The 26,843-nt window shown below is 45.2% G+C and overlaps 1 protein-coding gene across 1 annotated transcript; it reads left to right on the top strand.

Annotated features, from left to right (window-relative positions):
* Positions 1–6,022: 6,022 nt before the first annotated feature.
* slc34a1b (solute carrier family 34 member 1b) lies at positions 6,023–20,884 on the top strand. Its single transcript, XM_042092083.1, has 12 exons — positions 6,023–6,158; positions 6,430–6,564; positions 13,060–13,203; positions 13,376–13,487; positions 13,991–14,186; positions 14,719–14,898; positions 14,930–14,999; positions 16,897–17,064; positions 17,322–17,442; positions 18,149–18,192; positions 18,882–18,961; positions 19,112–20,884. The coding sequence occupies exons 1-12, from the start codon at positions 6,023–6,025 to the stop codon at positions 19,568–19,570; spliced, it is 1,845 nt and encodes a 614-aa protein (XP_041948017.1). The 3' UTR covers positions 19,571–20,884.
* Positions 20,885–26,843: the final 5,959 nt, after the last annotated feature.

The raw sequence follows: 26,843 nt of genomic DNA on the forward strand, positions 1-26,843 counted from the left end.
TATTTGGCATCATAGTACATTTTTGCCCTGCATTGCATGTGTTTCATATTGGCAGTACATCTTTTTCAGACAATGCCATGTGGCAATATTGCTTTGTCAGTATTCATATATGAGGCATTTGTAATCAAATAGATTATTTTACTATAGCATAAGAGGCTGGACTATGGAATGCACCTATAGTCATTTTTGTAAGTCTGAGCACACACACACACACACACACACACACACATACATACACAGATGATGCATTTTTAAACACATGAATCAAATCAATTCACTGAGACATTTTCAAAAGCATAAAATCAAGACTGCATACGTAAGGTGTGTAGCAAGAGTGAGAATGGGGAGGGCTGAGTAGGGGAAACAGAAAGATTGTTTTGAAAAAAAAACCCACACGTTCAGGGAGGAGGGAGAGAGAGAAGGAAGGAAGGGGCAGCAGGTTTTGGTACTTGTATTCCCATTGCCTGGGCGTGCAATCCTCTGGTTCAGCGGTGTGTCATCCCTGTAGCGGTTGAAACCCTTCAGCATCAGTGCGACGTTGGCATCGTGTGATGCTGAGTGAGGAGACGCTGTCCAGACGCTGGTTCATGGGGAGAGAGGCATCGCGTGGACTAGACTCAGCTGCCAAGCACACAGAGGTAAGGCTGCTCTGCCACACACAATCACAGTGATTTTTGCTGCTTGTATTAGTTTGATTTATAATACACCATTATCTCTAACAGCCCATTTTAGAGTCTGCGGGAGTAGCCACTGTCTGTGTCCGGTGGCATGGTCAGTTTCTATAGTTTAAACAAATGCGACAGTACCGTCTCTAAGAAAAAAAAAAAAAAAAAATAGATAATTGCTATTGTACTCTTAAATAATTGCAGTTGCCTTTGCATGGCCTAGTTACTGGCAAAGCAACAGATGCTATGTGATGTCATACGTGCAACAGATGCTTTGAGATGCAGTTATTCTGGAGAAAACATATTTATCGTAGGAGTGTGTATATTATGGAAATATAGATCGCTGTATATGGCAAGCTGGAATGTTGAAAAGTGTTAATCCAAATGTGTGATATTTGAATTGATGATTTATGAACAAGGTTAGAGGAGCAACAAGTGGAAAGTGTGTCACTTTTTCACAAAATATCTCACAAAATGTCAACAAGTGTTTTTCCACATTATCCAGTATCAACAAGCATGATTGTGTTAGAGGATTGATTATGATGGAAGTTTAGATGAAGTGGTACCCATTTCCATTGTAGGGTGGATATTCTATGCTTAATTTCACAGACAATAGCTTGTAAAACTTAATGTTTTGAAGTTTTGTTGTTTTTTTTCCCTTCAAGTTTTATCCTTCTGGAAAAAATCCAAAATATCCCTCTCCACCTAAACATATAGATGGAGTGTTATTTTATGTCCCATTACAGTCACTAGACAGAATAGCCACAGTTTATAGGCTATTTGAGAGACCCCACCCAAAGAGGGCATCTCCCCAATAGTTCTGTTCCTATGTAGACAGTCTTCCTGTGGCAGTCTGTTGCCATGGTGACATTCCATCTGCACTAGCATCCCTGAACCGTTTTCCCGGGCATGAGTGTCTTATGCGAATATGCTGCTAAAATGAGATTACTGAAAAGAAGTTGATGGTAGTAGTTTTAACATTTGACTACACACACACACACACACACACACACACACACACACACACAGTAAAGCACACACAGGAGCTCATCTGCATGTTAAGGGCTTAGAGGAAACACAAAGTGTTGTGAGTCACTGTTTGTCCAAATGCTATCTGCAGCCAACTTCCTCCTTTCGTTTTCAGAGTTCTCTATCTGAAAGCAGCACCCTTGGGTCTGCAGACATCAAGAAACAGATCGCAGCTGGCGCTTATGAATTCTCAAAAGACAACAAATAAACATCCTCAGGAGGCCATCTGAATTTAATGTTTACCTCCTGTGCACCTGGGCCTGTTGTCACAGCTGACACATATTGCAAAGTTCATGTCACAAATGAGTAATAGATTTCTTGTAAATGGAACCAACCAAGAATACACACCCATTACCATAAAATTCCAGCCTGTACAATTCACCGCATGCTCTTCATCATCAGAAGATCAACTGGCTTTACTTTGCTCATGTAGGTGGATGTAGCATAATATTTACACCACCACACTATTTTGCTGGAATTGTCAAATTAAGTTAATCGCTTACATAGAGGCTTATCTAAGAGTACAGGCAACATCTCTGAACGCGCTGGCTGCCCATGACTCAGCGCTATGAAGAGATTTCTTTTCTCCTCTCCTCTCCTCGTCCTCCTCCTCCTCTACCTCTGGAGGCAGTTATTCACACTTTCTTTCACTCTAAAAGCTGCAATTCTTTACCTTTTTTTCCATCATAGGTTCTGAGTGCACGGCTTACAAAAAGACAAGGACAATGAACTCCCACACTCACCATGTGTCAGTAAAGCCAGTAAAGCCTGACTATAAGGTGATTGGTCCTATTCAGAGGCGTATAAAGATATCTTTGTACGGCTCTGGTCCTATTCACTGGTCCTCACTTCACTTCACTGACCCCTTGTGTTGTAGTTAGAGTTGCACTGCAGCAGGGGCGAGGCAGTGGCGTGCAGCATCTTTACTATGCACTGTGTTGTATTAGTAGAAGTCTGAGCCCTTGAAAACTATGGAATCCAATTGACTGACGGCTGTAATGAGAGTGTGTTCCAGGTAGCCAGTGGTGTGGAGCAGAATGAAAATATCAGGATTTCATCATTGCTGCAGTACATGTGCAACAATTTTGTGTGGGTTTGCTCACATGGTTGGATAAATATGTTTCATATCTTTTTTTCTGCACTAAGGAAAGGCTAGGACCAGGACCAAGCCAGATATTCAACTGAAGCCAGAACCAAATCGACAAGATTTTGACCACAGTTATGGACCAAACAGAGGCAAAAGTGAGTAGGCTACTTATAGATTTATATATCTATTTATTTATTTGTTTGTTTGAATCAAACTTATGTCCCAGTATTTTCTCAGGTATTAAATCCTGACTGTAGATTGTGATAGACTCCTTTTAAACAGATCTCCTTTCCAACTATTTAGTAAAGGATAAGTGAACAATTTGGCTTTATTACTAATATTGATTCTGAATCTAGAGAAACTTGTTTGAATTTAAGCATATATGTATGAATAAAATATACAACATGTATTCGAAATGTGATTCAATCAGGCGCAGTCATCTCCACAAAAACAGTCTGCCAAGAACAGATCCAAATCCACAGAAGAGGAAAATCGATCAAAGAAGGTATGTCCTCTGCGGTACACCCACCATGGCAGAACCTGGCATAGCTGCCAAGCTGCACAGCATGCTGTGTGACTAACTGATGAAGATAGTTATCATCTGATATGCTTGACTGAAATAATACAGCATCGTGTGGCAGAGCATAGCTGTCATTGTCCTTGTTCCTAGATCCCATTTCTGCATGCCACTAGTGCCACCTGGTGATCAAGGTTGACACAACAGAACAAACTCTTAAGCTGAGCATGTCAGGGTCAGAAGTGGGTTAAGTGGTATTCATCCTCTCCTTCTCAGAGCTTCCACACACCCCAGAAGTCTCTTCCTGTGCAGCCTGACACTGAGAATCCCAAGATGGATCCAGCACCGCCTACTTCTTAGAACACTTCTCATCTTATACTCATTTGTAATGTATGTCGTGTTCTTTGTCAATCATGGTACCGTAAGCCATATTTAATAACAATAATGCTCTTAATGAACTTGAGGTGTTAATGGGATGTATCAGTGCAAGGTTTCCGTAGTGGTCTTTATCAAGTGTTTAGACTTCCTCATCCTCCCAGTATAATGCATTATATACGTTCTTACTCAACTCTTGTGCAGATTCTGTATGATTTCTATTTTTTTTTTTACCATGCAGTCATTGTTTAGTGGGTTTTAATGATTGTGAATGATTCCCATGGAGTTGCACAGATGCCCTTCGATCTTCAGGCAGAGAGGAGAGAGCCAGAGGCTCTGGGATGCTAACTGAGGGAGGAGGACTGGGCTGGCAGCTGGTGCCCCCCCCGTCCCTACAGACACCTCACACTGTGGCTCCTCTGCGCACTGGGGGATAACAGCAAAAACAGCAGTGGCAACAATTCTAATATATATGATATGCATGCACATGCTGTGACAAACAATATGCCATTGGGTTACTTGTAGTGAATGTGTGAATATCTGGGCAGAAGTTATATTTGCTCATGGATATCTTCTTAAAGATAGTGAAAGATATCACACTAATCTCTGCAGACACAGGAAATATAGAAAAAATCGGACTTTTACATTCAACAGCTTTGGCATAAAGCTAATATTACAGGAACACTGTACCAATACCACCTGTACTACATTGTCTTTGCCGTTTCTGAATTGGTTTTGTTTTTGGTTGATGTACTTTGGTATGTATGTGTAATCATTTCCTGTCGCTATTTAGCACTTCTTCTTACTTATGAGATTGAATGTGAAAGATTAACCACAAAAGAGGTGTTCGCAATTCTCCTCCATTACATGGAAAACAATCTGTTGTAACATTTTGTCATTTCATCTTTTATGTACTACAAAACAATCTAAAAACAAAGCTAATGTGGATTATGTCTCACTCATGATTGGGCTCAAAATGAGTTGTGATTTGTGATGGTGTCTCTCTCTGTTTGTGTGTGTGTGTGTGGGGGGGGGGTGTCTGTGTAAGAGAGAGAGATAAAGACAGATAAAGACAGCAATGTATGACAGCTTTTTACATTTCACAAGAGGTAAGTTTGTAAAGGTCACACACACACACACACACACACACACACACACCCACACCGACTTGATCCCGTTTAACACCAGTGATACCTGCATGATATGATTACAAATTATACAAAACAATGGCATTAGATATGCATCAGCCTACCCATAGCATAATTTCAAACTGTAATCAAAGAGATGGGAGACAACAGTGCTCCTTTAATCTGAATTACACTGACTTACAGTGAAACCACATGAGGTCATACTTTTACACAAAGAGCTAATCCAACCACAAAATCCTACATTATGCTAAATCATCTTGCCCATATTACTAATAAGAACTTACTGTGTGCCAATACGTTCCCCTTTGTATTCAATTTCATAAAATGTAACCATGTGTGAAATATACTGGATGATAAGTTACATGGTTCAGAGCAGTGTTAAATATTACCTTATGCTTAAGGTAACTCCACTGCCTTTCTTTCAATCATCTTCAAAGTCTTTGGGTCTTGGTTTTGACAAAGGTAAGAGCTCTTTCCTTTCAGCTCCTTGTGTGTCCAAAGATATTCTTCCAATAGCCTTCTAGGGGTTGTTTTTGAAAATGAAGACTTTCATTCCACAGAGCAAATGGATTTCCTGACAGTCATGATTTAGACACATGCTTATCGAGGCATTCCATTGCATCAAATGACAGATACTCTGACTGACATGATGAAACTATTTCCACACATGGATAAAACCTGCTTGAATAACAGAAGAGAGAGAGAGAGAGAGAGAGAGAGAGAGAGAGAGAGAGAGAGAGAGAGAGAGGAGCCAACTAAAGGAAATTGATGACTTTTTTCATAGAACAGCCTTTCATAAGGCTTTTCAGAATCAGGCAGGCATTGCACAGTGGGTGATCAGTCTGCCCTTATACATTTGCATGCTGTGTAGACACTGCTTTGTCTGTTTTAAAAGGAAGCAATTGCTGCTCTGTCCCACAATGGCGCCAAATTAGATACATTTACATTGCCTCTCAGATTTTAACCTCAGGGGGAGTGTTGACAGGGATAAAAATAACACTTTGCACCTGCTGGGAAATAGAGAGAAAAACATGACGCAAAAAAAATAAAATATTTTCTCATGTTTCCTCAAACACCTGGTGCCAAATCGATGGCCTTTACTTCTACCTTATTCCATCCTCATAGAATCACCGCCGCTTGATGCATCTAGGAGGCTAAGTGGACACCTCTACGCAATTCAGAAACGGGTCTCCATAGTAACATGCCTTTCCAAGACTCGCCACATGTCCTGGTGGACCCCAGGCCCCCTAATTCCCAGCATGCCTTGCAGGGACACCAGGATGACTCATCTCCCCATAAAACTACAGAGGTGTCCATTAACCAGCATAGTGGACAAGGTAGATTGAGTCACCACACAGAATAGCTTTGTTTTGGTCTGTTCATGTCCATTTACTGTTTTGGTCTATGAATCCATTTTATAAACCTAGACCCTTTTGTAATTATACGATAATTGTGTCACTAAAATGTAGGGCAGATCATTCACTGCAGATGCCTTTCACTGTGAAAGCCACTGTTTCATACCACTGAGAAGAACCACACAAATGGGAGTCTTGTTCGTAAATACAGTAGTATCATAGTTAGGATCTAACGTCACACATTTGCTGGCAGGCTCATGCCGTGGCCATGAGGGAAGACTGACCTCCATTCTCACGAGCCTGTCCAAGGTCTCGGTGCTCTTCCTGCTCCTCTACATGTTCATCTGCTCTCTGGACGTGCTCAGCTCAGCCTTCCAGCTGGCCGGCGGTAACCTGTGCACACCACACTGCCCTGCCACTGTCTCCCTTTCACGCCTGTTTTAGACACAGGCAATCCACAGCCAAAATGAACATGAAGCTTATGTTGTTTTACTTCAGGTTTTCTTTCAAAAGATACACATTTTTCTCTGGCAAGATTTTGGAAATTGTATGTCAGTTGTTGTTATGCTGACATGAATTGAAATCAATGGCATTATGCATTAAAAAAAACCGTCCACAACTAATGTACATCCTGCGTTCACTAGAACAGTGTAAGTGAGACATTATTGGACTTCTTGACCTTTAAAGTCAACTAAGGCATGTCCTCTTAAGTGTACCATGTGGGAAATGTATGTAAATGACATAGTAACAGTAGCTTTATCAGTTCTGCACATAACTGAGTTACTATAGACAAGGCACAAATAGCACCATAAGCCTGTCATGAGACTAAAGCGACACAAAAGACTACAGATATTTCTGTAGCCATGTCGCATTTTTATCTTGAAGGTTTCTCTACAATTAGGCAATATGTAAGTTTAAATAAATAAGTTTGCCCCCTAAATAGTTAGAGATGCATGTGATGCACATCTTTTTTCTGTTTCTGTCAGACACCAAACAGGACGAGGACCACAATTGCGTCACGTTCAAAAGTTTATTTAAGGGTTGGGGGTTTCAGGGGTTCCGGGGGGGGTACAGGAGTTCCAAGAGTCTGCGTGTGTGTGTTCCCCCAGTAGCCGAACAGCGAAGGCAGGAGCTGGATGATCCGGAAAGTCCTGGGGGAAACACACACACAACAGCAATTGAAACGAAGCAGCAGTACAGTCAAGGACTAGGCGGTATTCGTAGAAGAGGGACGGAAGGCAGGTCAAGATTACCGGGGCTGGAGAACACAGAAGTAGTCGAGCGGGTCCGGGATCACAGGCAAAGAGTCAGAGGCGTTTTCAATAAACAGGCAGGTAACTGGTGCTGGTTGCAGACGATCTGACAAGTGTGGACTGAACAGCAAGGCTTTATATAGAGGGCATGATGAGTGGTGAATGCAGTGCAGCTGGTAGGTAACGAGGGTGAGGCAGAGCAGAGCAGGAACAGGTGGAGGTCATCAGACTTCAATCAGCACGTGTTACCAGGCAGAGAGAGAGCTCATGACAGAACCCCCCCCCTAAGGGACGGCCCCAGAAGTCCCCAAGAGTGACACCACGTCGGGAGGGCGGAGGGGAGCCGGTGGAGGGCTAGAATTCCTCCGAGCGGTCCGAGTGAACATCCTCATCCTCGGAGGGAGCTGGAGGGTCGTGGACAGAAGACGGGACAGGTACCGAGACAGGGTCAGGGTCAGGCACATGACAGGAAGCCGGGCGGGCAGGACGGTTAGGGACCCCTCTGGGGCGGCCCCTACGGATTGCAGGTTGATCAGGATGCAGACGGTGGAAGTCGGCGATGAGTGTCCGGTCCACAATCCGACTGGCTGGCACCCAGGTTCTCTCCTCAGGTCCATAGCCCTCCCAGTCGACGAGATACTGGAGGCCCCTACCTCGCCGTCTGGACCGAAGCAGGCGTCGAACGGTGTACACCAGCCCACCGTCAACGAGGCGAGGAGGAGGAGGAGGAAGCGGCACGGGGACCAGCGGGCTTTCATGCGTCGGCTTGACTTTCGAAACATGGAAAGTAGGGTGCACCCTCATGGAGGTTGGCAACTGGAGCCGGACTGCGGTTGGGCTGATGACCCTCTGGATAGGGAACGGGCCGAGGAATCGAGGTGCCAGTTTACGCGATTCCACCCGCAGTGGGAGATCCTTGGCTGACAGCCACACCTTCTGGCCAACACGGTAGGCGGGTGCCGGCGATCTTCGGCGGTTAGCCCCAGTGGCATAGCTGACAGCTGACTTGAGTAGCGTGGCACGAGCTTGTGACCAGGTACGACGGCAACGGCGGGCATAGGCGAGGGCAGACGGGCAGGACACATCTCCTTCCTGGCTGGGGAACAGGGGGGGCTGGTAGCCATACACACACTGGAAAGGTGACATACCAGTGGCAGAGCAGGTGAGGGAGTTGTGAGCATACTCTATCCACATCAGTTGTTGTGCCCAAGCCTGGGGTTTGCGAGAAACCATGCACCGCAGCGCCTTCTCCAGCTCCTGGTTTGCCCGCTCGGATTGACCATTGGACTGGGGGTGGAACCCAGAGGTGAGACTCACTGTGGCCCCTAGAAGACGGCAGAACTCCTTCCAGAATGTAGAGGTAAATTGCGGGCCTCGGTCAGAGACAACATCCCTGGGCAGCCCGTGTAGACGGAAGACATGATCAAGAACAGCCTGGGCAGTCTCTCTGGCAGATGGCAGTTTAGGGAGGGGAATGAAGTGTGCCATCTTGCTAAACCGGTCAACCACAGTGAGAATGACAGTCATCCCACCTGATGGTGGGAGGCCAGTTACAAAGTCCAAGGAGACGTGGGACCAGGGTCGTGTGGGCACAGGCAAGGGCTGGAGTAAACCAGCGGGGGGCCGAGTGGAGGACTTGTTCTGATTGCAGGTGGGGCAGGCACGGACGAATTCTCGGACATCCCTTCTCAAAGACGACCACCAAAAGCGCTGGGCAAGGAGATGGCAGGTGCGGGCGGAGCCCGGGTGGCAGGCAAGGCGGGAGTTGTGTCCCCACTGTATGACCCGGGACCTCAAATTATCTGGGACGAAGAGACGACCGTCTGGGCATGCACTGGGACTGGGATGGTCACGGAGGGCCTCTTGAATTTCCTCCTCGATATCCCAGGTCAGGGCAGCTACGACGCAGGGATCGGGCAGAATTGATGCAGGTTCCTGGGAAGGGGCGTCATCCTTATGAAACTGACGGGAGAGAGCGTCCGGCTTGGTGTTCCGAGAACCTGGGCGGTATGACAGGGTGAAGTTGAATCTGGTGAAAAACAAGGCCCAGCGGGACTGTCTGGGGTTAAGACGTTTGGCATTGCGGATGTATTCGAGGTTTTTGTGATCGGTCCAGACCAGGAACGGAACTGTGGACCCCTCCAGCCAGTGACGCCACTCCTCCAGGGCAAGCTTGACAGCCAACAGCTCACGGTTTCCAACATCATAATTGCGCTCTGCAGGTGAAAGCCGGCGAGAGAAAAATGCACAGGGGTGCAACTTGTTGTCCTCCTCTGCCCGTTGAGAGAGTATGGCCCCGACTCCCACGTCTGAGGCATCCACCTCGACAACGAACTGCCGGTCTGAATCCGGCATCTGGAGGATGGGGGCAGTGGTGAACCGGGCCTTGAGGGTATGAAAGGCTGTGTTGGCCTCTGGGGTCCAGGAAAAGGGGTGTTTGATGCTGGTCAGAGCTGTGAGGGGAGCGGCGACGGAGCTGTAGTTCCGGATGAATTTCCGGTAGAAATTGGCAAAACCGAGGAATTGCTGCAGCTTCTTCCTATTCCCCGGAACTGGCCAGGAGGTAACTGCCGAGACCTTTGCGGGGTCCATCTGGATATTGCCTTCAGCGACGATGTATCCCAGGAATGACACAGTCTGAGCATGGAACTCGCATTTCTCCGCCTTGACATAGAGAGAGTTCTCCAGGAGCCGTCGAAGAACCAGCTGGACATGACGGGTGTGTTCGGACAGAGTTCTGGAGAAAATTAAGATGTCGTCCAGGTACACGAAGACGAATTTATTCAGCATGTCCCGCAGCACATCATTCACCAGCGCCTGGAATACCGCTGGGGCGTTGGTGAGGCCAAATGGCATTACCAGGTACTCATAATGGCCGGTGTGGGTGTTGAATGCTGTCTTCCACTCGTCACCCTCCCTTACTCGCACTAGGTGGTAAGCATTTCTAAGGTCCAGTTTGGTGAAAATAGTGGATCCCTGGAGCAATTCAAAAGCAGAGGTGAGTAAAGGCAGAGGGTACCGGTTCTTCACTGTGACATCATTCAGACCTCGATAATCAATGCAGGGGCGAAGAGAACCATCTTTCTTTCCCACAAAGAAGAACCCGGCACCAGCAGGAGAGGAAGACGGGCGGATGAGTCCAGCTGCCAGGGAGTCCCTGATGTAATCCTCCATAGTTTTTCTTTCAGGAGGGGATAGTGAGTAGAGGTGACCTTTGGGTGGAGCAGTCCCAGGGAGGAGATCAATGGCACAGTCGTACGGACGGTGTGGGGGCAGAGATGTGGCTTTGGTCTTGTTGAACACCTCTCGGAGGCCATGGTAACATTCAGGGACATTAGAAATGTCGTGGGCAATGCTGGGGGGTATTGAGCCGGGGGGCAGCGAGGCAGCACGCAAACAGGTCAGGTGGCAGGCATTTCCCCATTCTTTCACAGTTCCGGAGGCCCAATCGAGGTGAGGATTGTGGAGACGGAGCCAAGGGTAGCCCAGGATTAGGGGTTGGCCTGGAGAGCTGAGCAGGTGGAAGCGGATGGTCTCTCGGTGGTTTCCTGACACCATCATTGAGATGGGGGCTGTGATGCTGGTAACTGTGCCAATTGCGTGACCGTCCAGGGCCCGGGCTGGAACAGGAGTGGACAAGCGATGGCTTTCCAAGCCCAGCTGACGAGCAAGTCCTGTGTCAATAATGTTTGCTTCTGCGCCAGAGTCCACCAGGGCTGCCAGGGTGTGGGTGGAATCAGACAGGTGAAGACAGACTTGGATGAGGGGTTTACGGCTGATGGAGGGCTGAATGTTCATTGAGCTCATCCGGATTCCTCCTACATCTGGTGAGCTCCGGCTTTTGCTGGACAGGTGGCGACTCGATGACCATCACCACCACAGTACAGGCACAAGTTGGAGGTGATGCGTCGCTGGCGCTCTGCAGGGGTTAGGGAGGTGCGGCCGATCTCCATCGGTTCAGACTGGTCCGGCTGGCTAGATGGTGTGGCAGGTGCGGACAGAAGGGCAGTTAGGACACTCCGTGTGCTGGTGGATGGACTCTGGCGCCCTCTCTCATGACGGCGGGCCTGGATCCTGCGGTCGATGCGGACAGCCAGAGCAATGGCTTCATCAAGAGTGGGGGGTTGATCATGGGAAACCAGCTCGTCCTTTATGTAGTCCGCCAGGCTGTGGAGGAAAGCATCCACCAATGCTTCCATGTTCCAGGAGCTTCGACTTGCCACGGTTCGAAAGTCGATGGAGTAATCCGCAACAGTCCTTCTGCCTTGGCGAACACTCATCAGGATCCGAGATGCCTCGGCTATTGTGGATTCCAAATCGAATACCTTGAGCATCTCCTCTGCGAATAGGTTGAAGGTTGCACATGCTGGGGTCTGGCGCTCGAACTCCGCCGTTCCCCAGAGTCGAGCTCGGCCCGTCAGGTGAGTGATCACGTAACCGACCCTCGCCCCTTCAGTGGCAAAAGTCCTGGGTTGCAGGGTAAACTGGACACGGCAGCTCGTCAGGAACGCCCGTACCTGGGTTGGGTCGCCGCTGAACCGCTCTGGATTGCCGATCCTGGGTTCTGGGGCTCCGGCAGCCACGGTAGCAGTGGACTGGGCAGGAGACTCGGGTGCTGGGCCGGTGAGCAGGCTGGCTGGGGCTGGGCCGGTGGGAGCAGGCAGAGGAGAAAGGTTGGTGAGAAGTTGAATGATCATTGCAAGTTGTTGCTGTTGCTGCTGGAACTGCTGACGCTGGCTCAAGCCGGCTTGAAGTAGGGAGGCAATGTCAGCAGTGTTGCGGTTTACCTCTCTCTCTGTCTCTTCCAGGCGTTGCATGGCGGTGGGTGGTTCTGGTTCGTCGGTTTCCATGCTGGTTCGACCGTGCGCTGGGTCCATGTTTGGTCAGATCGTACTGTCAGACACCAAACAGGACGAGGACCACAATTGCGTCACGTTCAAAAGTTTATTTAAGGGTTGGGGGTTTCAGGGGTTCCGGGGGGGGTACAGGAGTTCCAAGAGTCTGCGTGTGTGTGTTCCCCCAGTAGCCGAACAGCGAAGGCAGGAGCTGGATGATCCGGAAAGTCCTGGGGGAAACACACACACAACAGCAATTGAAACGAAGCAGCAGTACAGTCAAGGACTAGGCGGTATTCGTAGAAGAGGGACGGAAGGCAGGTCAAGATTACCGGGGCTGGAGAACACAGAAGTAGTCGAGCGGGTCCGGGATCACAGGCAAAGAGTCAGAGGCGTTTTCAATAAACAGGCAGGTAACTGGTGCTGGTTGCAGACGATCTGACAAGTGTGGACTGAACAGCAAGGCTTTATATAGAGGGCATGATGAGTGGTGAATGCAGTGCAGCTGGTAGGTAACGAGGGTGAGGCAGAGCAGAGCAGGAACAGGTGGAGGTCATCAGACTTCAATCAGCACGTGTTACCAGGCAGAGAGAGAGCTCATGACAGTTTCCTTCTCTTGTGCTCAGGAAAGGTTGCCTGAAAAAAAAGAATGCCAACCTGTCCGAATGAAAGACATTTTTAAAAAGAATGCCAACCTGTCCAAAATTGTGACAGGACATCATGTCATAGTGGTATTGTAAGTTTGGACATCAAAGAATGACAAATCATTTTTCTCTCCCTTCCTCCTGTTCTCAGGCAAGGTTGCGGGCACCATTTTCAAAGAGAATGCCATTCTGTCCAACCCCGTGGCAGGACTGGTGGTTGGTATTCTGGTGACCGTCCTGGTGCAGAGCTCCAGCACCTCCACATCCATCGTCGTCAGCCTGGTCTCGTCTGGATGTGAGTCAAAGGAGTTAGACAGTAGCGAAGAGCTGCACTGCGTGTAGGCTTACTGTATTCCAAACTGGTCATTATATATATATTTAACTCTCTGCAGCTCAGTTCAGCCAGGCTATGGAAAAAGTGGACTATGTCTACTGAATAAGTTTTCTGATTTTTCTTCCCTGGACAGTGCTTGAAGTGCAGTCTGCCATTCCTATCATCATGGGCTCCAACATTGGGACGTCAGTCACCAATACCAGTGTGGCTCTGATGCAAGTGGGAGAGCGAGAGGAGTTCAGACAGTGAGCCAGGAGTTTCTTTTGAGACCGCTTCATAAATCTATGCAAATCATACTGAGATGTCATGTCATACTGACATCTACAACCCCATGCCCCCCCCCCCCCCCAAGCGTAACCTATGCAGTAGGCTATAAAGGCTCCTCTTAAAGCCAAAGTCCTCTCTTAGATCCACAGGCGTTCTGCTTTTCTCTGTTTTATCTTGAAAGTTTTTCATTGTCTTTAAAGGTAAAGGTTCCACAAGTGCCATACAAATAACCACTCATTAGGGTCATGCATTCAGCCTTTAAAGAAAAACACCTTTTAGAACACAACTTTTTTAGGAAATGAGCTTATTTGTAGTCTACCCCAAAGTTATGTAAGATAATAACCCTTGCCTTCTCTGAGCGTGTATTGACAAGAGAGCTAGGCTAACTAGTCTAACCCACTCCCAGAGACCAATAAAGAGCATACAGTAATAGGCCTAGTTCTAAAGTGATGATGACTGAGGAGCAGCTGTTGTGCTGCAGGGCGTTTGCGGGCGCCACTGTCCACGACTGCTTTAACTGGCTGACGGTGCTGGTGCTCCTGCCCCTGGAGGCGGCCAGCGGCCTGGTCAGACGCCTTTCCCACATAGCTGTGACCAGCCTGAGCCTCCACAGCGGGGAGGAAGCGCCGGAGCTCCTGAAGGTGGTCACTGAGCCTTTCACCAAACTTGTCATACAGGTGACCACACACATTTTAACTACTTTATTTATGTCCGCATGGAATCATTGCCTCATATCAACAAATCAGGATGTAGGCTATGAATCTGATTGAATGTAGTATTGGCCATCCCCAAAATGCACCAGAATACAGGAAATCACATCAAACAAATAAAAAAAAATCTGGGGGAGGACCCCTAAACCCCCCCTCCCACATATACGACAATTAGTGGGGGCCTTTAATACATCTGGTCCCAGGGGCCCGAAAGTTCATAATCCGTCCATGCTTCTTCTCCATATATGGCGACTTCCAATAATGGAGAATATTGAGCAGTATTTGGCAATTTGCTTTGCCCTTGCTTTTGTAAAGCCAACTATCTTGAGACCCCTAATGACAAGCCTATGCACGTGGCCCAGGCTGCCAAAGATAAGTACCAGATATTGACATTTCTAGCACACACAGATAGACAGACAGACACACAGACACACACACACACATTACACTGCTTCCTGCTCTAAACATTTTGTAATAAACAAAAAATCGCTGCCCACAGCTGGACAAGTCTGTCATCACCGGCCTTGCTATGGGCGACGAGGGGATGAGGAACAGGAGTCTGGTGAAGGTTTGGTGTCCTGGCAGCGTCCACAGTGTGAGAGCGAACCCCTCAGTCTTCCTCCATTACAGCACATACAACATATTTCTTATATTACTGGATTCATGTTGCTGTGCTCATGTTAAACTTTATTTTATCTGAATTGCAACAGATTACTTCAAATATATCTTCAGCAAACAGCACAGCTGAGAATGTGACTCTTGAAAGATATCATCAAAAATGTAAGCTCACAAAACTTTACAAAAAAATATGTCTTCTTCATAATTGTGGCAATTTGTGTCATTTATCTTATTTAAAGTGTGAAACTAATGTGTTTGGGAATTAATGTTCCATTAGAGCAGAATATTTCCAGTCAGTCACTGTTTCATTTACGCCATTAGCATTTCACATTTGCATCAAATTCCATTAGTTTGCTAGCATTAGGGTTCAAAAACAGATCCAGGTAACCATAATCAAATGCAAAAACACATGCTGTGAGATGGTGAGGGGTCAGATTAAGATTTGTTTTCTGCTTTGCTTTGAGAGTTGTTTGATGAGGCCCTTCAGTACACCTGCATATCATCATCTCTGCCCTGTCTGTGATTTCAGTTAGACTTGCTGCTACACACATTCACTGTGTTCAGAACTTGTTCACCAATGCTCATCAAAATACACATTGAAGAGCCGTATCACAGCGGTAGTGTCGGCATCTCATGTCATAAATAGGCAAAGTGTAGCAGGTTTATTATATATGACACTTATATATTTCATATAGGGGCTATTCAATGTGCTTAACATAAACAAAAGCAAATAATTGTATATAATAGCAAATAAAAGTATAAAGGGAACTAGCGGAAAAATATAGTTTCAAAAGTAAAGTACATGAAATTACTAAAAAAAAAGCATAAAAACACAGTGCATCTGATAAATAGGAAGTGGTGTACATTTGATCAGTTTGCAGAGAGCGTCTGAGGACAGTTTAGTGTTAGATTTGAAACTGGCACATTTGGGGCATTTTTGATGTTATTGGTTACAAAGCTGAACCACCAGCTAAAAGCTGCTTCACAATGTTGAGTTCTGACGGCGGGTTTTACCCAACAAATATTTCTGCTGTGACTTCAGAGGTCTGAAAGTACTGCTGAAGCATGTCTGATAGGTAATTAGGTCCCATCCCATTTAGTGATTTAAAAAAGCAGTAGTACTTTAAAGTCATTTCAGTGCAGAGACTTAAGTATTGAAATAAGGCCACTTCTTTACATTTTTGTATAACCATAGCTGCTGCATTTTGTATCACCTGCAGCTGTTTGATAGTATTTTTAGGAAGGCCCAATACTGTAATCTACGGAGCCCCTAAGGGTACATGAGCAAAAAAAAGTCTCACATTTTTTACTACTTTTCATGTGCTCACACGAAACCTTCATGTGTGCACGCAAAACTTTTTATGTGTGCACATGAAAAGGTTTTGTGTGAGCACCTAAAAGTTTCCTGTGAACACATGAAAAGTAGGCTATTCATGCTTTGTAGGTTTTAAGCTACATAGGAGACCAATGGGCTTTACTAGTCTATAAAGACTTTGTTTGTAAGTTAACATAATATGTTACGCAGCATCATATACTAGTTTATCAATTTAAAGCGAAACCTGCTTTGAAACCTATTTTGCACCATTCTGAACATGTTCATATTACGCAGAATGCAGCCCACTGCCACAGTCAGCAACGAGCTCCGGTTCATTAGAAAGGATGGCAGCAGTCTGTGTTTATAAACAATTTGTTATATTATGAGTCATGACACAAAAGTTTTGCATGCATGCGCACATGAAGGTTTTGTGTGAGCACATGAAACTAAACTATATATTTTTTTGCTCATGTCCCCTTAGGGGCTCTGTAGTAATCAACCCTGCTGGAGATAAATGCATGACTGAGATTTTCTAAATCATGTTTTGATAAGAGCTCTATGCCTGGCAATGTTGTTGAGCTGGTAAACAGCTGTTATTAGTTGTTGCTTTCACGAGGCTCTTGAAATGGGCTCAGGTTCATGTCTGACCTGAGCTCATTTCCTCATCTCTCCCTCCCACTTATTTCCTGTTTACTGTCCTGTCCAATAAAAAAAAAAAAAATTGAAAATACATGTGGTCTCCAGGCAGACATCTGTTTGTGGACTCCTCTCTGTCGGACCTGGCCGTGGGGATAATTCTCCTGGCCGTCTCTCTTCTGGTTCTCTGCACCTGCCTGATACTGCTGGTGAAGCTGCTCAACTCCTTACTGAAGGGACAAGTGGCCAAAGCCATCCAGAAGATCATCAATACAGGTGAGATAACAAAGAGTTGAGACAGTATCACTGCAGGCCAGTGCTGAAACAATCTCTGGTAATGGCAGTCTGGATTGTGATTATGGTCACGTTGGAAATGGGGTGTAAGATGAGATCGTTTCGTCATTTTGTCAGGATTGCTGCGACCGTGGAGACTGCAACCCCCATCTGTGGCTTGCTGTAGTTGTTCTGCTGAATTAATGGGGCTCTTTCCTGTTAACATGTCTCCGCCCACCTTCACCTCTTTCCCTACTCAGCTTTCCCCAGCCCCTTCGGCTGGCTGGCGGGATATTTGGCTATCCTCGTGGGAGCAGGGATGACCTTTGTGGTTCAGAGCAGCTCGGTCTTCACCTCTGCCATTACTCCTTTGATAGGTGAGTTACAGGGAAGAAGAAAACTATCAGAAAGAAAAAAACAGTTTGGGGTGGGGAGGCAATGGTGGGGTGGGGGGGGGGGGGGGGCAATGGTGGGCTGGGTGAGATTGTCTTTGAGGCCATGTCATATGGAAAATCAGGAAATGGTGAAACCACTCTGAGAGATCCTCCCTGTGCTCATGGATAGCGGTGGTTAATATTTTAGCATTTGCTTTGCATTGTTTAAATCCCACTGGCTTTACCACCCGCGCCTCCTGCTTCAGTTACACGGTTCAGTCTGCATAACAAGCATGCATGTGCGATGCCTCATGTGTTTTGGGATTCATGTCTAAACCACCCTAGATTTAGAATCTATGCCCTTGACCTGAAGCTAGTATACGTTGAATGGAACAACAGTGTGGATGATCCAGCTAAGGTTTACATTTATCCTATGACTTCAGTTCACCATAATCTCCCGGTAGCCAAGGGAACATAATTTAGTCATGCATTTGCATCCCATGATCGGTAATAATTAACTGTGCAGTTCATGAACTGTAGTTCAGCCTCTCTGGAAATGTTAAAGCTAATTATGTAGGAAAAGAGAGAGATATCTAATCCCTGGGGTTCAAAGTGAAAACATCTCTGACATCCATGTGAAGGGATAGCCTACCTTTCAAATAAGCTTAGAAAATAAGGGCACATACTGTCTCTGTGGACCTAATATAGGAAAGCCAGAATATCTCATTGATTCGTTGCATGTATGCCATAACTTTAGAGTACTTGAATAATATTATCAGGCTATTAATTTGTAAAAAGCAAAAAGCAGTAAAAAGCAGTCGCAGGGACCCTAAAAGCAGTAGCAGGGACCCTAAAAGTTGTGGGTTCAATTCCTGGCTGCCACCGTTGTACGTTTAACAAGCAGATGTGTGTGGGTGTCAAGGTTAAGTTGAACTTAACCCCAAATTGCACTGGCCCTCATAATAATTGACATATGCAAGTCACTTTGGATGAAAGGTTCAGCCAAATGAATAAGTGGGTAAGTAAAAGGACTGTAAAATCAGTAGCAATTATGCTACTCTACAACCTTATGAAATCATGATAATGGACTATTTTGTGGAAAATCTAATACCATTACCTAAGAGCCAAGACAATTACATTTTAATGAAGCTTGAACCACAATATCCTACATTTCTTTTAGATGCAAAGCAATTTGCACATTGCCATTTCTAAATCTCAACTGTTATTCCAGAAATGACCAGAAAGAAGCAGTTTGTACCAGTTAATTGTTGTTCTGAGAGATGAGGGCTACTCATGCATGAAATTGCCAAGAGGATGTTATTCAAGTGTGTACATATGTCTCAAAAGAAGAGGGTAAATGTATAATCTAACTTCTGCAGAGAAATAGAGGTCACTACTGTAGTACTAGTGTGCACAAATAGAACCCCCCTTTAAAGAAAACGTGCTGTAACTCTCTTGGCACCACCACCACAGCAATACTAGCTGCACTTGCTAGCCCAGGTGACAAGCTAGCAGCAGCCTTCCAGGTGACCTTTGACTCCCTACTACTTCCTTGCTTGACTTTTAATTCTAAATCTCAGTTTTAAAAGTACTTATTGTGTCAATATTGTGAAAGTCTTGTTGTATATTACGGAAGTAAACTGGGATGTCTCTCACTGCCCTGCCTTGCCCCTCAGGTGGCCCTGTGTCACTTCTTCTTCAATGTCCTGGGCATCCTGCTGTGGTACCCAGTGCCCTTCACTCGCCTGCCCATCCGCATGGCCAGGTTCCTGGGAGACCAGACGGCCGCGTATCGCTGGTTTGCCGTTCTCTACCTGATCCTGTGCTTCCTCCTTTTCCCCTCCATCATCTTTGGCCTCTCCATGGCAGGGTGGCGCGTGATGGTGGCCACCGGCGTCCCTGTCGTCGCAGCTGTTCTCTTTGTCGCTGTGGTTAGCCTGCTGCGGGCACACAGGCCACAGTACCTGCCCGCAGGGCTCAGGACCTGGGCCTTCCTGCCCGTGTGGTTGCGCTCCCTGGAGCCCATGGATGCCCTCATCGCCAAGAGTCACACTAAGCTGCACCCAGAACACATGGTGGGGACAGACCCGTGGACAGCCTTTAGGAGAATTATGTTCTGCACAAAGAAAAGCTGATGGACTGATTGAGGTTCCCGCTGCGACACCAGCCAGTCATATCAGCATCAACAGCATAGAGAATGGCAGGAGCGCCTGGCTTTAATGAGCCATCGCACAGATCAAGCTACAGGACCAAATCAAGCCTCTATTATCACTGGCTATCAGAGAGAAGACACACAAGACAGGGGCTTTGAGGCAAAATTAGCATTTGTGTGATAAGTGGGGTGCCTTGCTCATGTAAGGAGCCTGCTCTGAATGGCCCTAACCATGGTCAGTCTGTTGTTTAAGATTTCTTTTCAATTTTATTGACTGGTTGATGAATGATATTTCATGTAACAAAGTTACCTTTGCATGTAGATGAAAATAGGTCACTCTTAAATAGCTACCATCAGATAGAATCGACTTTCATTAAAATATATTGTGCTCTTGTCAGTTGTCATGAATGCTTTAAGTGCCATGTAGCCTTATTAGACCTGATCTAGAGAGGGCTTTTATTCTAAAAGATGTGGTATTGTTGGTGGAGTATTTCTCCAGTATACATACAAAGAGCATCTCATTATAACGTGTCTTTCTCTCTTGGAAATGAACTCATTAGTCATCTTCAAAGCCGTGTAAGACCCTCACTGTGCTAAATAAATCACGGTTTCGGAGAGAAATAATTACATGGCAATGAGCACAATGACTTCTTAATCAGAAATCTTCTCTGAGCTTTCTACGGCAATCACCAATTCTAGTTTGTGCGTGCCTCTTTCATTATAACAAGATCTCTTTAGCATAGTCATCACAATGATCTCTCCGGATTAAAAATAAACGTATCTCAAAAATGGCAATGCAGATGAAATAATACAAATAATTTCGCATAAGGTAAGCAGTTTTTGGTGCTGTATTAAAATGGAAAATATGATGAGGATTTAACATGATAAATGGCCTGATCCAGTGAAAACACAATTTGAAGTGGCTTTTCCCGAGTGCTTGGCACTTATTGTGTATTTTAATGTATGTGCTTGCGTAATATCTGTGCTTTGAGTTGTAAAAGTGCCTATAATGGGGAAAAGATGGTTTGGTGTCTGTTGACCTGCAGTGATTGTCCATAATGTGTAAGTTATGTGAGTGGGTGTCATTTTGTATACCTATTTCTTATGTAAGTGCAAGAGATAGCACCACTGTCTGTAGAAGCAACAATGGTGCATTGTTTAGCATTCACAAATATAATAATTATTAACAACTACTGTTACACATGCTGCTTGTGTTTTCATGAATATCTTTCAATAGATAATGTTCAGACATACTGCAAAGTAACAGTAAAACAATAAATAGGGTACTTTATCAAACTATGTATAGATATTTTAAATAATATTTCTGTATATAGTTTAGTGTTTTGAGTGACTTAGCAAGACAACTCTAAATGAAATGAATCACAATCTCAACTTTTGTTTTAGTCTTATTCGGTGCATGGCTTCTTCAGTTTCCTTCAGTAGTTCCAGTGTCATGAAAAGCTAACAAAGTATATTGACATTTGTCAACAGAAATAGTAAATAATCACCCCTTTTTACACACTCATGCACATTTTTGACATACAGTGTTGCATCCATGACTCATTTTTCATGTGACCGTTTTGATACTTGACGTTTGACAGCTATGAACACTGCTGCAGGCGGAGGATTAATGTCTTAAGCAATGGATTAGACAGAGATGGAGCTTTAGCAACGGAACCACTACTGTCTGCCTTCTCCCACTGCCAAGCAAATTGCTGTCAGATGGTTCCTCCTACTGCCAGGTACTCATCTTCCTTCGGCTTCTCTCCCATGACCTTCGGCAAACCTGAAGACATGAGGTTGTATTATGCACCAGCCTCCATCTCAGAATGGAGATTTATGCAAATGTTTATATGCATCCATCAGCACAAAATTCATTTAAAAATTTCAAAAAGCTCTCTCTGTGCAATGATATGTTTTCCCCACAGTTTCACCCAAAAAACACAAAAAAAATGAGGAGAAAATATAACATAAACAAGAGTAATTGTATGTGTATGTTGTAAATAAGCAAATAGTAAGTTAGTAATCTTTATAAGCCACATAAACATAATACATACACATACATACACACACACAACACAGGTTGATCCAACTGTCCAACTGGAGCTGTTTTAATGTTTTTGTTTATGGTTCTTAGCAGATCATTGACAGACAGTCATCAACAGCAGACAGTCATCGACAGGTTATGTCATCTTGGTTAATGTCAAGTTGTCATAATAAAGACATCCCAATTAATGTCAACTTGACATTAAAAATTGTTTAAAAAAAAAAACGATTGACACTTAATCACAACAGTCTTAAACATTCTTATGCACACCCCTTCAAATAAAGTGTTACAAAAGTCAAACATGCTGTCTACACAAGCAGGCTTGGGCTGGCAATCTGTACAACAAACACATGGGGGCCGGTGACCTCCGAGACCTGTGACCTGTGATGGTAATTTTGATACCATAGATTTAATAGAGACCCAGTCAGACCAAATCAGGAACAGAGTTTATTTACAATGATGCGCATCAAGGGAGAGACAGCATGACTTCACCTAAAGATCCATCAGCTGCTCTTACTAGACAAGGGAATAGTTAGGGTTTAAGTATCCTTCCAGGCTGACGGGAGATGGCGTTGGTCATCCCATCTCAGGTGGACTACACTGAATTAGACTCTGATTAGTGGCAACCTGGCAATCCGGAGCAGATAGCTACTGTCGCAGCCATGCAGAACAGTGAAACACTGCAAAGTCATAATATTCCCGTTTATCTCTAAATACAGTCACACACAGATATACACAGGGAGAGTGCAGATATCATACAGTCATTACATTGATACTAAAAGTATGATTCTAAGTGACCCACTAATGAGAAATGCAGAACATTAAACCACATATTGGAATATTGGACATAATGTTCTATTCCACTTTCATCTCAAAATAACTACGGGTACAATTTTCGCACAACTTGGTGGAAAAGTGTAGCACAGGTTAGTATATATACTTTTTTGATCCCATGAGGGAAATTTGGTCTCTGCATTTAACCCAATCAGTGAATTAGTGAAACACAAACAGCACACAGTGAACACACAGTGAGGTGAAGCACACACTAATCCCGGCGCAGTGAGATGCCTGCTACAATGGCGGCGCTCGGGGAGCAGTGAGGGGTTAGGTGCCTTGCTCAAGGGCACTTTAGCCACAGCCCACTGGTCGGGGCTCGAACCGGCAACCCTCCGGTTACAAGTCCAGAATCGTTAAAGAAAATCGTTAAAGAAAACCCATTCATTTTTGGAGCTAATCCTACTCAAAAGTAGCCTGGCCTTGCCTTCCTATGTACTTGTGCTCGATTTTCATCTCCCTCCATGACTTCGTCTGGGATTCCGGCCATTGGCCTCGCTCGCAACGAACAATTCGACCCCGAGCCAATCAGCGAGCAGGAGGTGGGAGTTGTGCTAGACGGCGTTGAAATTCTGCGCTGTGTTTGAATTGTAGTCCTCGAGGAGTTGGCAATGGCAGAAGTTAATGAAGCAATTCAGTCTGTGCTGGCTACGCTTCCAAATATTCAGGAATGGAAGTCCGAACAAAAGGAGTGTTTAACACATTTTATTTCGGGCAAAGATGTCGTGGCCCTACTCCCTACGAGATTTGGGAAAAGTTTGATTAGTATAGCGCAGTAGCCTCGATATTAAATTACAGCATGTGCGGCAGACCCAGTATGAACGAAGCGACGTGTTTTCAATGATCACATCTAGCTTTAACAATTGTAATGATATTGTAGTGCCGAGGCTATTTGCCCACCTTGCCCCCGTGTTGGGCTTTCCCCTGTGTCTTCTGTTTTCGAGGAGAAAATTGTCAGGGCCGAATTTTGTTCCCAGTCAGACCCAGTACACAAGGTAATGCTTTTTTTAAAGGCTCATTGAACTAGACACTTACTCGTCTTCAAAAGCATTTTTTGAACTCAGCTATGAAGTTGATGGGTGGAGGCAGTGGAGGTGGTGTTGGTGGGGGAGGATTGAGAAGTGACTTCATTGAAATTGGATTGAAAAATATTTCTGTGGTAGAAAGCCTTTTTAACAACTGCCTGGTAGTTACTAAGGTCATTGGCGTCTCTGTTTTCTCTCATTCCTTTCATACTGTATGGATACTGTTTGTGAGCCTTGGGTGATGTGCATTAGAACGAGTGGGTCTTGTGGAAAGAGGACATGTGGTGATCAGACAAGATGCCAGTGTAGAGCAAAGAGTCTCTGTAGCATCATAACCTCTAGTGACATGAATGAGCTCAGTGTAGGTGAAGCAAATACCATCAAGGTGGCAAATTGATAACTTGAGAGAAGCCTCTGAGTTTAATCATATTCAAATCAACTAATAGGCCTGCCAGCTGCTGCTGTTTATTTCAAAAAGATTGCTGAAAAGTCTACCATGGTAGTTAAAGTGGGCTAATTGTAAGAAAACGTTTATGTTTATTTTATAAATAGTGATAATCTTCTTGACTGGTGACTTTTCCATGACTGAAGTCAGACATGGGGTCACATGCCTGTCACAGCTCATCACATGCTTTAGCCTCTCAGCTGAATGCACTTTTTTGTTTTGTACCAAAATATCACTCAATTCTACTCCTCCCTTGAGCAATTATTAACACATTCTTTATTGACACTTTGGCTAGATCATCCTTTGAAATTCTAATATTTGTTTACTGACAACCCTAAGGCATTTCCATAGATGACTGATAATGAAATGACTGTGAGGAACAGTGCGACGACGTGAGGAGGCCCTCTCTATGCTGGGGCAGTAGCAGTAGCAGTAGCAGTAGTAGCAGCAGTGGCAGCTGCAGTCAGGAGCCTCGTCTCCTCCATGTTGAGAGGATCTGCTGGCTGCTGTCTGCTGGCTGCGGCTTCACAGGAGCCCCCACAAAAGCCTCTGATGCTCTCTATCCCCTGGGTGCCACCCCCTCAGTCCTAGATGTGCTAGCTGGCACTGCCTCCCACACTCACACACACTCATATACTCTCTCACACACTCTCTCTCTCACACACACACACACACACAGACACACATCAATGGTATTCAGGGGTACAAAAAACATCTCCTGCGCCATACTGCAAGGCTGCCTATAACTGAGTACTGTGACGAGGCACATGTTTAGTACTAGTGTCCAAAGCATATCTTTCTCTGCTGCATTAACGATGGCAGTTACAACGGGCGTGATGTTTAAGATTTTATATTGCCATGGTTTGGCACAGGGCTGCGAAACTCACATGCTCCGTGTGCACAAATGACGGAGAGCCGGACACACACACACACACACACACAGACACACACACACACGCACACAAAAGCTAAAGCACTGCATCAAGTACCAACAACTTTACTAAGCATTTGTGTGTTAGATTTAAAAAAGCAACTGATATGCACAAATGGTACAGACAGCCGGTGCCCTTTATGTTTCCTTCTGGTTTGACTTTGTGTACTTCTTCAGTACAAAATGTGACATGTCTTCAGGCTAGCTGTCACAAACGCCAATAAAGCTGAAAACTATCATGCAGTGGCTAGATCCTACAGGCCCCCCTGCTCTGTGTTGGGGGGAGTTCTGGGGCAGATAGAGTAAAACTAATTCTCCTGGTACCCATGGGAAGATCTATTCACCAGGATCAAGAGAATCGAATTGCACATGGATGTTCTCTGGTGCATGGCAGTAGACCAGTCTACATGGGAACGCCTAAGCTCTGATAAGCCTCACTTTCAGTTTCCACTTACGTTTTTTGAAGTTCCACTCAATATCGTTTCTTCTGGAGGTTTCTTCTGAGATCAAAGAGCCACTGAAATGCAATCTTATGTCAGTAGGCTTGGGTGAGACTAGACTTTCTGCAGAGGCTGACATAGACCGTTTTGATGTGTTTTTGAAAGTACACATTTTCCCCAACAATCTTCACAAAATAAATCCTCCATAATGAGATTTTGTCAACATTGTATGAAATACCTCAACAGGGGGGTAAAGGTTTTCCGCCTCACCAAGGTCTTTATATGAGACGTGTTCATTTAGCTGCATAAGTTTGCACATGAATGTGATGTGTGGATGCATGACTTGAATCCCATAATGAATGCAGAAACCTCAGTGTTTTTTCAATGCAATACATACAATTAAACAGAAGGATGAATCAATTTAAGAATGAAATTTGGTTGTGGTTAGTCTCCTTTTGGTCTGTAATTACAACAACTTGTTAATCAGCCCTGAAAAACCTTGATAAAATGACCCCCCCCCCCATCTATACACCTCCCACACAACTCGACTGCTCTCAACCACTGGTGAAGTGTCATTTTTTCACTGCGACGACAGCCTGTCATTTAATGGCAATGGCAATTTACAGGCAAAAATGGCAGACAGGTGGACTACTCAGAACTGAATTATCCCGCAGATTAAGGCTATGCTAATTTTTCCACATTCGTGACAGAAATCAGAAGACTGGGGGAGAAAAAAAAGGGGTGCCTGTCGTGGGACGGGGATTTGGCTTCATGCGCCACTGACCAACATCCATGCCGTGAACATGAGATCTGCCATTTTGCATGGTTTACTCTTAGTGGGTCAACTGACAGCTGGCATGATGTGGTCGTGCTGTACGTCTGTCCGCAAGCCCAGACAGACACACAGACACTCAGGTCAGATGGCTCCACGGTCTGCAGTAGGTTCATTAGCTCTTCATCCCAAGGGATGACTCATCGGGTTCAGGTATCACTTCACAAGTATCATTTTCCCAAAAATAGAATGTTTCTTTGGAACTATTAAAAACAAAACAGAAATGTGGAGAAACATTTAAATGCTAAGCTTCCCATGCACTGCAGTACTTGCCATCATCCAGGGGCTTTATGAAACATGTGTGGAGTATTCAGTGAAGGCGTTTAACTGCTGTAGTCTTGGCCAGGGCTCAGTTCTCAACCCACTCAACTCTTAAGGTTTTTGGTAGTGTGCAGCAGCATATGTCAGAAGCACACCCTCTAATTAACCACGAACACCCAGCTCTCATCCGGTGTCATTATGGATTGCAGGTTTGGTGTTGAACTCAAGGAGGCAACATATATCCGTTCTGCGGCAGTGGCAGCAGCATCAGTGCAGAACACAAGGCAAACGCTTTATATGGTCTCCAGGACCAGGAGTTATCTTTAGACACACTGCAGTAACCTCTTCCTATGTTCCTTCTAATACAATTCAATAGTTTGTATGATTTTATCATAATATGATATTGGTTTGCTGTATGACAGAGCCAATTTATAGATGAGT

The sequence above is a fragment of the Alosa sapidissima genome, chromosome 5 (assembly GCF_018492685.1).
Source record: "Alosa sapidissima isolate fAloSap1 chromosome 5, fAloSap1.pri, whole genome shotgun sequence".
NCBI classification, from domain to species: domain Eukaryota; kingdom Metazoa; phylum Chordata; class Actinopteri; order Clupeiformes; family Clupeidae; genus Alosa; species Alosa sapidissima.

Bases quoted from the DNA above. Each gene is read 5' to 3' on its own strand.
- slc34a1b (XM_042092083.1), top strand. From the start codon at position 6,023: ATGCCTTTCCAAGACTCGCCACATGTCCTGGTGGACCCCAGGCCCCCT. The intron at 6,565-13,059 runs GTAACCTGTGCA...TCCTGTTCTCAG, and splicing joins AGCCTTCCAGCTGGCCGGCG to GCAAGGTTGCGGGCACCATT. The intron at 18,962-19,111 runs GTGACCTTTGAC...CTTGCCCCTCAG, and splicing joins AGCTAGCAGCAGCCTTCCAG to GTGGCCCTGTGTCACTTCTT.